We start from the raw sequence: 17,866 nt of genomic DNA on the forward strand, positions 1-17,866 counted from the left end.
AAACGGTGGAAGGAGAGAACTGCTTTCTGCAAGTTGTCCTCTGACCTCTGGTGTGCTTCATGCATGCATGCACACACACACACACATGCACCCACTCACACATACACTCACACACACACTCACACACACACACACATACACACAGCCACACACGTGCACATACACACATACAAATTCATTAATTTAAGTACTTTAAATTAAAAAAAAACTTTTCTAACTGTGAACACTGAAATCTTTGTTCAAATTTTTTATATATGTGACTGTATGTATATAAAAATGTGCAAAATGTAGGTGTGTGTGCACAGATGAATTTTAAAATCTTTTAACCAGTCTTGTTTGATTGTGGAAGAGACAAGCGTCTCTCGCAAAACACAAACTAGATGACAATGCTCAGTCTCACAATTTCTACCGCAGGATATTTGATTTAGTGATTATTCCTTCTTCCCAGTCTCTCTCTCTCTCTCTCTCTCTCTCTCTCTCTCTCTCTCTCTCTCTCCTCCCTCTCCCTTTATCTGTCTCCCCCACCCCTCTTTTCTCCTCTCCTCTCTTCTTCTGCCCTCTCTCCGTGTGTGTGTGTGTGTGTGTGTGTGTGTGTGTGTGTATGTATGTGTGCACGTATGTTACGTGCACAGGTGTATGATGTGGAAGTCTACACCTGGAGGCCTGAGGAAGACATCAGGCACCCTGCTCTATCACTCTCTGCCTCAATTCTTTGAAATGAGATCTTCTGCTGAACCCAGAGCCAGGTTGGTGGCAAGAAGCTCCAGGGATGCCACCATGGTTCTAGGGTTACAAGCTTTGTAGATGGTGCTGGAAATTCAAACTCAGGTCTTCAGGCTTGAGCACCAAGCACTGTTACCTGCTAAGCCATCTCCCTTCACAACTTTTTAATTGACATGAACTAATTTGTTTGTATATTTAGTGATATCTTAAGGCAACTGAACTGAGAATGTGTGGACTATGCTCTAATTAGAGAACGGATACAATCCAGTTTTCATTTTAAAAGTTGAATATTTAAAAATTATATATATAATTATAAAAACATGATTAAAAAAAACTGTTGGCTGGCCGTGTTTGAATGTGGCAGTTAGCAGCTATAACCTTAATGATACCTTTATAGGCCTATCCTAAAGACGTCCTTCACAAGAAGGGCAATGTAGACTTGGCTATAGTAATTTATTTAATTTATCTTAATTTGGTTTCAGTGAGCAACCCTAATTAACCTGATTTTTTGCTGATAATCACTCTCAATGGAATCAAATCACAAATCCGGGGATGGATTGAGCGGCACCCAGAAGGAAGCGGCACTCCGCGCACTGGTCCAGCGCACAGGATATAGCTTGGTCCAGGTAGGAACTTCTTGTGACATCTGCTGAGACTCAACACTAAATCCGGAGTCCTAGAAACACTAATATCCCTGATGCAGAAAGCCAGCATCCCTGGTATAACTCCTGGTATAAATGTCTTTCATAGGAAAAAAGGAAATAGCATATTTCATCCAGCTCTGTCTAGAACAGCAATGAGTACCTTGCTACCACAAACCTAGGTAGAAGAAAGTAAGGAATGATTAAGTAGACTATAATTTCATAGCCATTGCCTTCAACAAGCAAAACTCAAGGGAAAATCCTACAGCATAGCATAGCGTGTCAGTTTAACTTTACTCTCTGTGTGGGCAGACCACATGCAAGATAGAATTTAGGGTAGGGTAAGCCTCATGATATTTTAGGAACATTCAAGTGAAAAAAAAGCTTTCTTGTGAAAATGCTAAAATTTCTGTGAAATAGAATTATGTAGGTTCAACTTTCAGGCTCTTTCCTGTATACATCAGGGTAGAAGAGAATTTCTTTTGTATTTCCCAGCTTATTCTTTGCTCTGTTAACTGCAAGTTCACACTTGGCCTTGAAGCAGCAGGATGAATAAAGCAAAAGAGAGCGGGGGGGGGGGGGGGGGGTTATGCTTGACTAACTGTGGCACAGGGGACTGAGAAACTGAAGCTGCTGAGAGCCTCTGTTCGATCACAGACATCCCGATGTCACTGCTGAGGGACCCTTACCTGGCCACAGGCTTGACCTGGCTTCTTTCCATTGAGCTCATCTAGACACTAGCCACCTCATGAGAGGACAGAAGATAACCAATGGGTCATTTTGGGGGAGTATCAAGACATTCAAAAACTACCTGTTGGACAAACATCGCAGCACTACTCAAGAAATATTCATTAGCAGAATGATTATTGGATCTAAAGTTTTCTAACAATATGGAAGCACGGCATTCCAAAAACAACTAGGTGCTTAGACCTAAGTGTTCTAGTTAAAGTGATTGTATGCATACACACACACACACACACACACACACACACACACATATATATATATATACCTTATTATGCTTTAAAATACACACAGGATTAAATGGTTTTGCACTGGCAAATGTGTCCTGCATTGGGCTCAAAATGTGGAACGTGACATAATCAGAAGGTCTGTACTTTCACTTGCTCCTTATCACACGTAAGATCTTTAACAAGTTTCCTAATTTCTGGGGCCCTTAATTTCCCCTAAGGTCAGTAAGGTCCATCCCCCCACTGTTAGCCTTGATTTGTGATCTGTATCATCTCAGTTGACTAGTGGACAGCCAACTAGACTGTTTAGGTGGAAGAGTTCACAAAGCCTCCATCTCTATGATTCAGGGATGTCTCCTTACTCTTCCTAATATTCACAGTTCCTTTGCTGGGAAAAACAAATGACTAATACAAAACAGAAGAGGGTATTGGTTTTAAAAAGATCTCTGAACAAAAATGAAGATGTTAATTCACTTCCAATTTGAAGGATTTGTTTTTCTGTGTCTTTCCAGTGGTATCAAAATTCAAACCACAGAGCGGTGAAAGATCTGTGCTCTCTTATCACCAGCAGAGCAAACACAGCTGTCAAAAATAGAATTTTACAAGTTACTTAATAACACAAGCAAGCCTTTACTGTGGCAACTGCCGCAACAATGTGTGCTTATGAGAATTAAAAGAATAAGTTGTAACATCTTTTTATAATATAAATGGATATCCTTCTGTGTTTTACTAAAGTTCTTTAGAAAGAGATTCAATGCAACCCCCTTAAAAACAAAAGATTTAAATAAATGTTACTTCTAAAAATTCTATAAAACTAGCAAGTTAAACTTTAAGGTTCATGGCAGCACCATGTGATACAGAAATATTGGGAAATTGTGGGACAGTTTTAAAATGTAAACAGCCTTTGCCTCTGGGTGGAGAAGCTATCTGGGGGTTTTCTTTTCTACTTTTCCACTTCTACTTACATTTCCCAGATTTCTAAACCCAGCAAATATTGTTTTGAGAGTCAAGGGGAAAAGTCATATGACATTGAAAAGTGTCTACACCTCAACAGTCAGCTTTAAAACCTGAATGCTTGAAATAACATGTTAAGAAACTACATACGAATTATTTTAAAACTGGAAATTAAAATATTCTCTCTAATTATGTACACGTTTTCATGCCTGATCTTTTTCTTTGTTTTCCAGTCTTTCCAGTCTTTCTGCAGTGACAGGGTCATTTGAAGAGAAAGTATCATAAAGTATAAAATACTACCATAATTGCTCAGTTAGGAAACATGGGCAATTTTCACAAAGGAAAATTCACTATCTTGTCTGTGTGGTGGGTACCTACCTGGAGTTATTGGGCAAGTTTTTGTGTTTAATGCTTGTTTCATATTGACAGAGTCCAACCCTCCTCTTTGCAGCTAGACAACTGCCCTAGAATTACAGACCACAGACTGAAAGACAATGATCCCTCAGCCAAGTGTACCTATCACCTGTAACTAACCTCAGTGCTGGATAGAAACAGCTTTATGTTTCCAAAGATAATAGTGAATGAAAAAAAAAAGGAGAAGAAAAGAAAGGAAAAGAAATAGAAAGGAAGAAGACATAACCAATCCTAAAGCATGGAGATTTTTATTGTAGATACAAGGGGGAAAGCAGGCAGAGGGAAGAGTGTAGGTTGAACATGGCCAGTGGACAAAACCAGACCATGAGAGGAGAGGGAGAGAGAGCAAGAGAGGAGCCCAGTGACCTACCAAGAAAGGTGGTCCTGGCCAAGAGACTAAGATAGTAAAAGGACTGGCATAGAAAAATGACTGGACTATATGGAGAAGACCCACTGGGGGAAGGACAGCTCAGCCCAGTCCCTGGGCTGGAGAAATTTAGGAAAGGAGGCAGGTTATGCCAGCTATACTCTGTAACAGATAAGGACCAAGGGATGCTAAAAGAACCTGGCAGCCAGGGCTACTTTGACATGTTAAATAGATACCAGTTTAGCCATTTATCCTGGGAAATAGATGCAACCTTCTTTATTTCCTCCATGCATGCTAACTCAAGCAAGCACTGAGACTTTATCCCTCCATGTACTGACTGACTCTACAAAGAGAATTGTAGTTTCTACCTTTGTAAAGAATATTCTCATTGGAAAACAAAAACAAGAAAAAGAAAAAAGCAGTAACAATCAAAGTCAGGTTCTGAGCACCATGGGTTTGATCCAAAACCAGGTCACATGACAGAATGGCAGATGACCTTCAGACATGATGCCACTGAAGCTGAGATTTAGGAGATGGAAGCAAGCAAACTTTCAAGGATCTGAGAAGATACCAGCATCTTTGGCATATAAACCATGTCTTAACCAAAATATTTGTCAAATGTTTTGTCAAAATATTTGTCAAATACCTTTGAGAAAGTAAAGATATTTGTTTCAAAGATTACCACATTAACCAGGCATGAGCCTAGTGACTTTAACAATCCCCCATCTTTAACTCTCATCCTTAAACTCTGCATGTAGGCTGCCTGATTAAGAACATGTCAATGGAATTATATGCTTTTATTCTAATTTGCAAGTAATATTAAACAAACATACATACAAATATATGTCATAAAGTAAAAAGGGTGGCATTATGTCAACATAAATCTGATTTGGATACCAATCAGATATACTTCCCTTCTGAAAGGCAACCCAAACTAAGATAACTACCCTCCTTTTAGTTAGATATATCAAACTGTCAAGACAAGACAAGAGTCAGACAAAAAGAGACTCTGGAAAGAACACCAACAGAGGAGCAGCAATTGAGATACATGAATCCATTGTGCTTAGCAGCAGAAACCTTACAAGCCAGTAAGTAAAAGTATACACCCAAAGTTCTGAAGGAACAAACTATTGGCCAAGAATACTGTATCCAGTAAAGGCGTCACTTAGAAAGAGATATCAGGAGTGTCCCAAATTAAGGCAGACAGAATTCATCGCCACCAGACTTGTCTTAGAAAATGTTACAGTGAGACCTTCAGGACAAAAAGATACCAAAGAGTAACATGAAAATTGCTGATGGTATAAAAGCTCATGGGCAAACATCCAGGCTGGTTCAGAATCCTCTAGAAGATTAATCATGCTATTGTAAGTGGTCTAGCTTGGTTTTATGCTGCTGTGATAAATACCATGACCAAAAGCAACTTGGAGAGGGAAGGGTTTATTTCATCTTTCAGGTGGCAAGTCCACCCTTGAGAGAAGCAGGGTTGGAATGCCTGCAGGCCAGGAGCTTTAAACTAAAGCCATGGAAGAACATTGCTTTTATGCTGGTTCTTAGGCTCAGCTACCTTTCTTATAGGGCCAGCTCCCCAAGCCTAGGGATAGAGCCACCTACAATGAGCTGGGCCCTCTTGCACCAATAAGCAATCAAGAAAATGTCCCACAGACACATCCACATGCCAATCTAATAGAAGCGATTCCTCAGTTAATGTTCCCTCTTTCTAGCTGTGTCACAATTACCCAGAAAATTGGATCATCACTGTGAACTGCTTACATCTTTAGTGTAACAAACAAAATAAGAAATTATTACAAAATATAACAGGAACACAGAGCTCAGAGTACGACTGTTTGCCGACATTTTCAAGTCCCTGGATTCCACTTCCAGCTTTGCAAAATGGTAATAGTCCTGTTGATAGTGATAATAACCATAATATTAGGAAGGAGAGATGTGTTACCAAAGGTGTAAATTGTAACATCAGTTACTTTTTTAAAAACATGATTCCAGTTATTGATTAAAAATAATCGGTTAAAACTACATAATCATTCTTATGAGCCTTCTGTTTACTTCTAAACACAAAGTAAAACTTCATTACAGGAAGTTGGAGAGATGAAGGCTCGGTGGTTAAGGGAAATGGGGTTTGATTTCTAGCCCCCAAGTAGTAGCTAACAAGTATCTATTACCAGTTTCAAAGGATCCAGCATTTATTTCTGACCTCTGCATACTAAGCACACACATCATTACATAGACATTCATGTAGTAAAAGACCCATACATGTAGTGGAAGACAATAAAAGAAGGAAGGAATGTACGAAGTAACTAAATGGAAGTAATTAGTCTTTAAAAAAAACAAAAAAACAAAACAAACAAAAAAAAAAAAAACCAGTAAATTGCCAGGCAGTGGTGGCACACGCCTTTAATCCCAGCACTTGGGAGGCAGAGGCAGGTGGATTTCTGAGTTCGAGTCCAGCCTGGTCTACAGAGTGAATTCCAGGAAAGCCAGGACTACACAGAGAAACCCTGTCTTAAAAAAACAAAAAACAAAAAACAAAAAACAAAAAACAAAAAACAAAAAACAAAAAACAAAAAACAAAAAACAAAAAACAAAAACAAAACAAAACAAAAAAACAGTAATTACTAATTACCTTGGATATAAATAAACTGAATTTTTACACACACACACACACACACAGGACCCAATGCAATGCTGCTTGCAGGGATTCATGTCACCTGAGGGGTTGGGGGTGAACTTCCAGTGAAGCAGTAGGAAGATATGCATGCATAAAGAACAGAAAGAAGATAGAAGTTGCACAAACACCCGCTTAACACACATGTGAAATTAAAAAGAAAAAACTGTAAAAGAAGACAAAGGTTACCAAATAAAGATAAAGAATTCAAGAAAAGTCGGCAAATGGTGGAATAAAAGTAGTGGACAGCATGGAGACTGCAGGGGGGGCTGCAGGGGAGACTGCAGGGATAACTATAGGAGAGAGTACAGGGGGACTATAGCGGGGAATGCAGGGGACACTGCAGGGGGACTACAGAGGAGACTAGCTGTTGTCACCTACACTGGCTCAGAAAGAGGCAGGTGTCAAAATCAGAGCAGCTTTAACTTAGTCTTTTCCATTACTGCACATAAGTCCTAAAGACAGAGAGAAAACAGATTTCAAGGTGACCACAGCTTCTGGGTCTTTCTCTTCTGTTGTCGGCTCTCACCACCTCTTCCTTCCCCTGCTGTCCAAGAACTTAGATCATGTATGTCAGAAAGTCCGAATCACACGAGTGTGTTGGCCAAGCTCTTCGCCATTCATATCTAAAGTTCAAGAAGCACCTAGATGTTGGAATGATGCTTCAAGATGCATGTCCAGAACCACGAGTGGGTGGGCAGAACACAGCGATCCCAGGACTCAGCAGGAAAACACATGATTGGCAGGCAGCACAGATCTTTACGCAAATTGCTTTATAAGGCGTGAGCGGGTCTCTGAAGGCAGTTGGCACTTTCCGTGTTTTCTTACATAGAAACAAATACACATGCTTAGAATATGTTTTCTGACTTCGGATTTTATCTATGCTTGAATTTAGTATCCTTGTGGATGACCAACAACATTATAAGGTACGAGTTGTTTTTTAAAGAAAGTTGCTTTTGAATGTTTCAAACACTGAGATGCTGATTTCCTGAGACATTTGCAACACGTGCTCCTCAAAGATAAAGAAGCATCAAGAGATTTTATTAAAAGAGTCCGTTTGCTTTTAAAAGCTGTCTTCTTCCTTATGATACTGCTAATAACTTAAAATGAAGACGGGACTATGAGACTTGCCTATCATATAATGGGAGAGGTGTAATGCAGGCAGAATATAAAAGAAATACTGTCTAAATAAAATCTGGTAGTCAGTCTTGCAAATTGATAGCTGGGAAAATATACTGACGACTCATGAACTTCCGTAGACGCAATCTAAACATGTTCCCAGACGCAATCTAAACACGTTCCCAGTGCACTGGTGCCAATGCTGCGAACCATGCAGGGGTATTCACCCCGAAACCACTTTTCTGTATGGCAGGCTTATGGGAGTTAGAAATGACACCACAAAGTGATCAATTGGCCAGCATCTGTGTATAAACAGCCAGGTAGGAAAAAAGTCGGGATCCTAAAGCAGTTTGGTTTGAAAAGATTCCTTCTCTCTTTGAGAAGAGACAGAAAGTACAAAGAACCAAAGAGAACCAGAAAAATTATTACAAACTTAATATAAAAGATCTCCGGCTCGTAGCTTCCCTGCCCCTCCTGCAACGCACGACCCCGGGATCCCCCAACCCCTCCAGGCTCGCCTGCCACCATGGCTGACAAGGAAGCTGCCTTTGACAACGCGGTGGAAGAACGTGTGATCAACTAGTACAAAATATGGAAGAAGAACACCTCTTTCCTTTATGATTTGTTGATGACCCATGCCCTGGAGTGGCCCAGCTGAACTTCCCAGTGGCTTCCAGATGTGACCAGGCCCGAAGGAAAGTATTTCAGCATTCATCGGCTTGTCCTGGGAACACACACATCAGATGAGCAAAACCACCTGGTGATAGCCAGTGTCCAGCTCCCTATTGATGATGCTCAGTCTGATGCATCCCATTATGACAGTGAAAAAGAAGACTTTGGAGGTTTTGGTTCTGTCAGTGGGAAAATTGAAATAGAAATCAAGATCAACCATAAAGGAGAAGTAAACAGGGCCCGGTACATGCCTCAGAACCCTTGCATCATTGCAACAAAGACTCCATCCGGTGATGCTCTTGTTTTTGACTACACAAGGCACCCTTCTAAACCAGACCCTTCTGGAGAATGCAACCCAGATTTGTGTCTCTGTGGACATCAGAAGGAAGGATATGGGCTTTCGTGGAATCCAAATCTCAGCGGGCACTTACTTAGTGCTTCAGATGACCATACCATCTGCCTGTGGGACATCAGTGCAGTTCCAAAAGAAGGAAACGTGGTGATGCAAAGACCATCTTTACAGGGCATACAGCAGTAGTAGAGGACGTTCCCTGGCATCTGCTCCACAAGTCTCTGGGTCAGTTGCTGATGATCAGAAACTTATGATTTGGGATACCCGTTCAAACGATACTTCCAAGCCAAGCCACTGGGTTGATGCCCACACAAGTGAATTGCTTATTGTTCAATTGTTACAGTGAGTTCATTCTTGCCACAGGATCGGCTGACAAGACTGTGGGATCTGAGAAATCTGAAACTCAAGTTGCATTCCTTTGAATCACATAAGGATGAAATATCCCAAGTTCAATGGTCACCTCACAATGAGACTATCTTAGCTTCCACTGGTAACTGACCATAGGCTGAATATCTGGGATCTGAGTAAAATTGGAGAAGAACAGTCCCCAGAAGATACAGAGGATGGCCCACCAGAGTTGTTGTTTATTCATGGTGGTCACACTGCCAAGATATCTGACTTCTCCTGGAATCCCAATGGACCTTGGGTGATTTGTTCTGTATCAGAAAACAGTATCATGCAAGTGTGGCAGATGGCAGAGAACATTGATAATGATGAAGACCCTGAAAGAAGTGTGGATCCAGAAGGACGGGGATCCTAGACACATCTGCACTTGTGATTTTAGACTCTCTTGTTCTCCTCTGAACCCTGAGATGGAGTTAACACTGGTTTAAGACACAGACTTTGTTCAGCCACCCAGCTACAATAGGTGCCACCATCAATGCTATTAGCCCAAACCATGGGTGTTTTCTAAATCTTAACTGGGAGGCTTCATTCAGCACTGCCTTGTTGGTAGCTCCTGATGTGACTGGATAGCTAAACAAACTCTGATTTTTGTTGTGTGTGCTTTTTCCTTCCTTTCTTTTTCTGTCTTCTGTTCCTTTTTTTTCTAAACTTGGGACCACCAAGTTGTAAAGATGTATGTTTTTACCTGGCAGTTGTACCACTGGTGAATGGTCAAGTAGAGATTGAATTGCTAGTTTGTATTTGTTTTTAAGATTAAATTAATCCCTTATAAAAGTTGCTTTTTTAGAGGTTAATCTTTGACCACTATAGTTTGATGCCATCTCCATTTCGGTTGACCTATCTCGCCATCAGGCCTGCTACCCTCCATAACTAACTGTGTAAGTCCTTACAATGGAATAAATTGCATATATATATATATATATATATATATATATATATATATATATTTATATTAAAAAGATCTCCAGTCATTAAAAGAATTAAAATGAATAGTGACTGAGTGAGGGTCATTAATTAATGATCTTCCTTTTTATAAATGAACTCACACACAGGAAGAAACCACCATCTGCTCTCCCCATTTGGTGAAGCTGGGAAACAAAGTAAATGTAGTAGCATGGAGATCAAAAGGCTGATTCGCCTGAGAATAAGATAAGCAAAATAATAATAATAATAATAATAATAATAATAATAATAATAATAATAAAGTTTTGAGTAATAACTTCGTCATGAAGCTCACTTGATTGAGAAACATGAGACCTTCAGTACAGTGCTTTCTGCATAAGTTAAACTGCTGGAATTTTAGACGACTTATGTAATATCTCTGAGCCCTGTTTTCCCCATAATATATGGACTAATACTGTATGAACCATGGAAAACAATGGACCTAAAAGCCTGGCCTCAGAATTCACTCCTCTTTGCCATTAGTACCATGCGCAGGAGTTCAGGTGCATTCTGTGTCTCCGACTCCTCCTCTTCACAAGTGAAGAAGGTTCCATGAGTCAATACATTTGAAGCACTTACATAGTGCCTGACTCAATTACAGTAAATTGTTGGTTTGCTGCTGTTGTTTTTATGTACAAACAACAGAAGTTAGTTTGGGCTGGCTAAACAGAAAAATCTTATGTTTAAAAAAATATTGTGTTTCAAAAATGTTTAAAAGTTTTGGAATTTTTATTTCAATATTTTTTGAGAATTTCATAAATGAGTACCGTATTGACATCATTTCTACCATTTCTTTCCCGCAATCAGTTTCTCTCATATTCCTGCCCCAGCGCTCTCTCTCTCTCTCTCTCTCTCTCTCTCTCTCTCTCTCTCTCTTTCTCTTTCTTTCTTTCATTCCCAATCTCTTCTTCAATATTGTTAGTGACAATAGATAGATAGATAGATAGATGATAGATAGATAGATAGATAAGTAGGTAGAGAGAGACACAGAGAGAGAAAGAAAGAGAGAGAGAAATAGGGAGTCAATTCAGTGTTGCTCATATGTACATGTATTTATATTTCAAAAGGATCCACCCATAGTTGCTGCTAAAAGTTTAAATTTTGAAAATCAGGTTAAGGGGATACTCTTCTGTATGAAAGCCAAAGGCACATCACAGATTTATAATTATGAGAAAATTAAGCCACCATCCCCAAGTGCTCAACACTGAAGTGTGAACTATTAAAATACTGTGCCAGACTTCAATTTTATCACTAATAAAACCATGGCTGTCCTAGTTGCAAGAAAAGCTAGAAACACAAAAATGGCTGACATTTTTAAAACCTCCAGAAGGTATTTTTCCCAAATGTACAAAAAATTCCAATGTGTGGTAGACAAAATAAACTTTTAACATTAATTCTAAGACTTACTGGGCAGCTTGATCTATTAAACAAAGGTATCTGGTTTTAAGCAGGGCCAAGAAGACGGTAGCCATAATTTCATCAAGAAAAACTTAAAATATCTGAGAGGAGGAAATTCCAAACACTCTTGATATAAACTGAGTTACTAGGCAGCCTTGGCATGCAATATATAAAAAGGAAACAGGATTTGTAGCTAGAATTGAGTAATAGAATGAATTAGACAGTTAAAAGTTTTCTACCTATTTATGGGGGTGAAGAAACAGAAAAGATTTTTACAGACCTGATTATAAAGAAAGGCAAAAGTTCCCAGCATTGAGTAAACATCCTCTCACTTATAAAAAGACTCTAAGAAAATATCTCTAATCTGTTTCCTAAACTATTAATATATTTGGGTTGCTGAGGAGAGTAAGGCCTGGAGGATACGAGCCAGAAGGGAGAAAGCACCGTTCTAGTCTGGCTTTACCTATTTTAAACTCCTCCACTATAAAAATAGGGCCTGAAATCTCCGCCCACTGTCTTTTCAGAGTAATGGACAGCTATTCTGACCTCCTGACTAATGCCCGCTTCAAACTGCTCTGAACTTCTCCTGCTGGTGCATTCCAAGCCTGGTGGGTGGTTCCCAGGCCAAATGCTCCCCATTGCATGAACTTCAGGGCATCTCTAAACTGGTCGGACTCTGCAATCCCCAAGACTATTATTGGGCATTTTTTTTCATGTGTTTATAGAAACCACAAAAACACAATTAATAAGCTTCTGAACCACATGAACAAATGGAGTTCTCATACCCGTACCGTACACATCCGTATTTTTAGTAACTACAGCAGTCAAGACAACAGAAATGAGACTTCAAAAGGTCAATCTGCTTATTGCTTCTTTATTTTCAAGTCAAAGAAGTCTTGGGAAATCAAAGATTCCAGATGCCACTTTGCCATTAGGGAACATGTATTTGATTTCCTCAATCTGAGGGGTAAAAATATTGGCCAAATTTATATTGTATATTCTAATAATTAGTTGGGCATTATAAATATCTGAAGTACACGGGAAACAGTATAGCAGGAACAGCTATCACCCAAATAGCAAGATTTGGCCCAGGGAGAGAATGGTGGCCAGCTTTAATAATTTGGCCCGCTGTATCTTATATATCTGTATCTTACACACTCAGTGTAAGATATGTTCTCCCCAGAATTTTGTGTAATTGAGTGTCTGGAAACTGGAAAGTGTGTTAAGTGAGGCAGGGCACTTTCTGCTTCCTAACAGGACATTTTCTTTTTTTATTGAATATTCTATTTATTCACATTTCAGATGTTATCCCCTTTCCCCATTCCCCCCCACCAACAAGACATTTTCAAATGTTGAGTTTAATGTCTATGTTGGTTGTATGTCAAAAGGCTTTCTAACATTAAGGTAATAATATGTAATGATTATGTAATATATAATTACATATTTTGTTGCCTAATTTACATATATTATATAATTATGTAATATATGTGTGAATTAAACTGATAAACTGAGGCTCGCTTCTTGTGTTCAAACTCTGACTTCTCTACATAACAGCTTTATGACCTCAGCAAATTACTCTCTGACCTTTTATCTTCTATAAAATGGGGACAGCTATGGCTCCTAGACCAAACACTGCTTTGAGGCTAGAAAACTATGTGGCATGGAGCAGCTGATATTCAGGTATTAGCTAGAAAACAAAAAACAAATAAATAAAACTTTGACCATCTTCACAAATGTCAAATCGATATGTTTAGAAAACTCTTGGTTGAGCTATAGATACCACATTCTTGGCAGGGGTATACTTTTTGTTGTTGTTTTACTAAAAAGATAAAATACATCATTTCTCTGGTTTGTTAGAGCTATCAAGGTTTTTCTGCTAGGGTAAGACTATAGGATAAGAAATTACAATTAGATTAAATTAAATTAAATTAAAGGTGAAGCTTTAAAGATTTAGTTAGATGAAGCCTGCTCAATTGCTTGAAGCAAAAATGCAATCCAGGCATCCTTTTGTTTTATTATTTAAAGCAACATCAAATACAATACTAAGAATATAAAGGTGAACCTCATTACAGACATTTTTTTTAAATACTGCAATCCAAAGAGCATTAGAGCAAACTCCGAACAAATGATGTCTCAAGTTAGTTTAGGCAGAGAGTAAAAGAGGTATTACAAGCCGACTTATTTTTATTCTAAACAATAAACAATATCTTTAAACTAAAACATACCTTTTTAGAGCATACACTGAAAACATTTGGAAAGGCAGACTGAAGTGTCTGCCCATAATTACTGTTGAGGATGGGTGGAGTGATGCAGTGGGGTGTTGTTCTTTCTCTGCTGGATATTACATTTGTTACACAACACCATGCATCCTGGCACAAAACTGCCTGGTGTATTAATGGTGACTTTTGTGATGAATGCCAACATTTGGCCCCTTTAATAGTCATAGTATAACGTGAAGATCTAGAGTTCTAACTGTGCTGATGTGCAGTGTGCCTTGTTTCTCTTCCCCCAGCGAATGAACTGCAGCATCAAGTAGCACTGGATTGTGCCCAAACTTTGATCTTTAACCCCCAAGGAAAACAGATTGTTGGCACTGGAGAAAAATGCCGGTGTCATTCTTCTCCCAAAGAACCTCTATTAGGTCAAGAGAGAAAAAAATAGAAGTCAATTCTATTTGGACTGAGAATACAATTGCTCCTTACATAAAGAGACAACAGTAGGAAACATATCCTACTATCTTGTCATCTTTGGAAACATACTTAAATTCCTCAGCAGCTATCCCCAAAATTAGCCAGTTCACATCTCCAAGTGTTGATCTTCATGTTTTTTATATTTAGAGGGTCTCTCCATTGCCTGACTTGACTTAGAAAAGAAAGGGAAAACTTAGTAACAGCTGAGTATTGGGCCAAGAGGCAAGCCTTGCCTATTTAATGTAGGTTACCCTCTGAACAAAGGCTGCTGTAGTCTCTACATGAGAAAAACTAAGGTGCTGAGACCCAAAGTCCCACAGCTAGTGAATAATGAACAAAGTCAAAACAATCCATTCTAAGAGTGCTGCCGTTACACACAACTCTAACATTAAATCAGAGCCCGGATATCAATTATTATTGATCATTTAATAACCTGCCTTTGGGACATTCATACAACAGTAGGACAAACTATCTTCTTAATTGTTAAGATGTTAGGACTCACTTAAGTGTTCTACCACAGTGAAATGAAATGACAAAAATCATAAATTTCTTAGAAGACAAAAGCCACAGCACCACAGACTTTAGCTCTTTCCCCAGACCTGTGGTGGGTTTTGAATCACTCCACGGTATTAGGACACATACTCTCACTCTAAGGCATTGTAATTGATAAGGAATCATGTAAATATAGCCTTGAATAACTTCTATTGTGCAGTACTCTAAGTGTCAGCCATGCTTATCTGGAGTAAGCTTTTGAGGCAGAGAAGTGCTACATTGAGCATAAACAAGTCTTTAAAGTTGATCTTCTAGATAATCAGCTATTATTACTTGACAAGCTCAAATATTTCCCCACATAGTCCTTAACTAAAATGATTTTTAAACATGAGAAAAACAAACTAAAGATTTTGTTGTTTCCTTTTCTCTCTCATACACCATTCTTCCCTGAACACACAGGAAAATGGACAAAGAAAATATGGTGGTCCTCCACCAGGCTGGGATGCTACGCCCCCAGAAAGGGGATGTGAGATTTTTATTGGGAAACTTCCCCGGGACCTTTTTGAGGATGAACTCATACCATTGTGTGAAAAAGTGAGTCCAACTTTAATTTCTTCTTTCAGGAGAAAAATATCATTCTCTTTAGTTTGGTTTTGCTGTTTTCACCTTTCTTTAAATCTCTGTGTATGATGTACGTATATGATGTGTGTGTGTGTGTGTGTGTGTGTGTGTATGTGTGTGTGCTCATATGTGAGAGTGTGGATGAAAACTTCATCCACGTGTGTAGAAGCCAGAGAACAGCACCAGTATCTGTCTGCTCCTTCTATTCTGTTTGAGTCAGAGTCTCTTATTGTTCACTGCTGTACATGCAAGGCTAGCTGGTTCATGAACTTCCAGATTTCTCCTGTCCTGGCGTCCCAGATCACTGTAAAAAGCCCTGGGATTGCAAATGTGTGCTATTGCAACTGGCTTTACATACGTCCTCGTGCTTGTATGGCAAGCACTTTGCCCAGTGTGCCATCTCTCCAGTGCCCAGTTTGATGGTTCTCTCCCAAGTCCCCCACATCAAATATGGACAGTGTTAAAATCTTCCTAAACACCTATGACTGTCCCCTTTACTAGTGCCTCTGCCCAGCTCTTTGTCCTGTTGAAATGATGAATTAAATCTCCACTGCTGACAACTCTCAAATTCATATCTCTTCCTCCAGCCTGGGTACTGGCAGTTCAATCACTGCAAATTCAATGTATCTACCAATACAGAGCAGAGTAGCAATCTGCCAACAATAAGATATTGCTCCAATTTGACATCTTGCTATGACTTTATAAAGAACAGCATTGTATATAAGAAATTATGTGTGCTTGTCATGGCTTAATTATGTATCTATATACATTGACATAAATAAAATTTTCTTCTGCAAGAAGAATTGTCTTAGTTAATGCAGTGAACAGATTAAGAACTGTTTATTCAATGTCCCTATATGATTACTAAGGAATACATTTCCCTAGTTCCAAATGGCATCTTGAAACTAAACTCAAAATTAGAAAGAACACAATCTGAAAATTAATTTGTAACACTTTACTGGGTATCTTTCTCAGCACACGCATTTAATATGAGAATTTGGCTCTTCCCATACATGATAAAAATCAGTTGTTAGCATGTGTAGTGTCTGAACCAGAGCCCATGGTTTTATACACAGAATCCTAGCTGACATACTAAAACTCCTGAAAATGGCAGACACGTGAAGCAGGTAAAAACTGTGCTCATCTTGCATGAAAAATAAATAGACCCTCCTCAGTGAGTCCTTCGGAGTTCAGTAGAGAAAGACTAAGCAGGAAGTAGCCAAGCACTGAAGTAATGTGCAGGCTTAATGACATCACCTCGCACATGCCTATTGTATATATTTGGACGACCCTGCTTACAAAAACTAGGGGTAAGAAACTACTTAGCCAGCACTACTCAAGACAATTGGAGTACAGAGGGAGAGAAAGGGCAAGCAGGGTAGATGGAGAACAAGTGCCCTTTCCTATGAGGTTCTGATCCTCTATTGTTGTATTGTAGCTAGCATTCCTTTTCATCCCAAAAATGGCTAAAAGAAGAGTGCTCCCCAGGCCACCTATGAAATACGCTGTACTCATTCTGATGTCATAGAAGTGGGGAAAAGACAGCCAGGAAGTTAGGTTAGCAAGGTCCCAAATGAGTACCCTCGTTTCCTGTTTTAAATGTCAGTGACAGAATATAGCCAAGTAAAGGTCAAAGCATGGAGACGTTAAAAAACGACTCAGAAGGCATGGGCAAATCTATCGGGAAACTGTGCTTTTGATGACAAATGCATTTTTGGGTCCCCAAGACATTACATAAATGTCCAGATACTTGTATGACAAATATCATTTGCTCAGCCAAAAGTACATTCTGTTAGCTGAGGCTGAAATGCCATTTGTCTATATTTTCTTTATTTAACTCGGCTTTTCCCATGAGTTAGATAATTAATCTGAAGCAGGCATAAAAGCATGCAAACCATTCCCCATGGATACAAATGCCAAACATGGCAGGAGGCAGTTTGGCAAGTATCGAACGTGTGTGTGTGTGTGTGTGTGTGTGTGTGTGTGTGTGTGGTGTGTACATACATTTGGGAGTGTAGATATGTAAATAAGAATGCTCTGTTTCTATTCATTACAGATTGGTAAAATTTATGAAATGAGATTGATGATGGATTTTAATGGTAACAACAGAGGCTATGCATTTGTAACATTCTCAAATAAGCAGGAAGCCAAGAACGCAATCAAGCAACTTAATAATTATGAAATTCGGTAAGTTCCTCATCTGCTAGAATCACACTGATTCCGAAACTGCACCTGCATCTGTTTTCTATCAAGATAGCGTATATGTGTAAGCCAGCCAAACTAGGATTAAAATGCTAGGTCTTTCTTCAGTAAAAATTATCTGGCTAAACATTTATTTAATCTCCTTACTGTATGAGGTATAAAGTCCACAAAGATTAACCTTATTAATTAACTAATCTCATTAATATATCAAGATATCCTCTGT

The 17,866-nt window shown here is 39.0% G+C and overlaps 1 protein-coding gene and 1 pseudogene across 3 annotated transcripts in view; both read left to right on the forward strand.

The window, feature by feature from the left end:
• Window positions 1-17,866, forward strand: part of A1cf (APOBEC1 complementation factor) — a 74,780-nt gene that overhangs the window by 24,503 nt on the left and 32,411 nt on the right. For 2 of the 3 annotated variants that reach the window (XM_034509123.2, XM_034509131.2), the window contains exons 2-4: window positions 1,206-1,349; window positions 15,280-15,414; window positions 17,498-17,628. In XM_034509123.2, the coding sequence (XP_034365014.1) occupies window positions 1,251-1,349; window positions 15,280-15,414; window positions 17,498-17,628 (365 nt within the window). In that variant the 5' untranslated portion in view covers window positions 1,206-1,250. The remainder of the gene's footprint in view (window positions 1-1,205; window positions 1,350-15,279; window positions 15,415-17,497; window positions 17,629-17,866) is intronic. The other variant, XM_076919061.1, reaches the window with a different exon arrangement.
• On the forward strand, window positions 7,640-10,153 carry LOC117712906 (histone-binding protein RBBP4 pseudogene; annotated as a pseudogene).

The sequence above is a fragment of the Arvicanthis niloticus genome, chromosome 1, assembly GCF_011762505.2.
Source record: "Arvicanthis niloticus isolate mArvNil1 chromosome 1, mArvNil1.pat.X, whole genome shotgun sequence".
NCBI lineage: Eukaryota > Metazoa > Chordata > Mammalia > Rodentia > Muridae > Arvicanthis > Arvicanthis niloticus.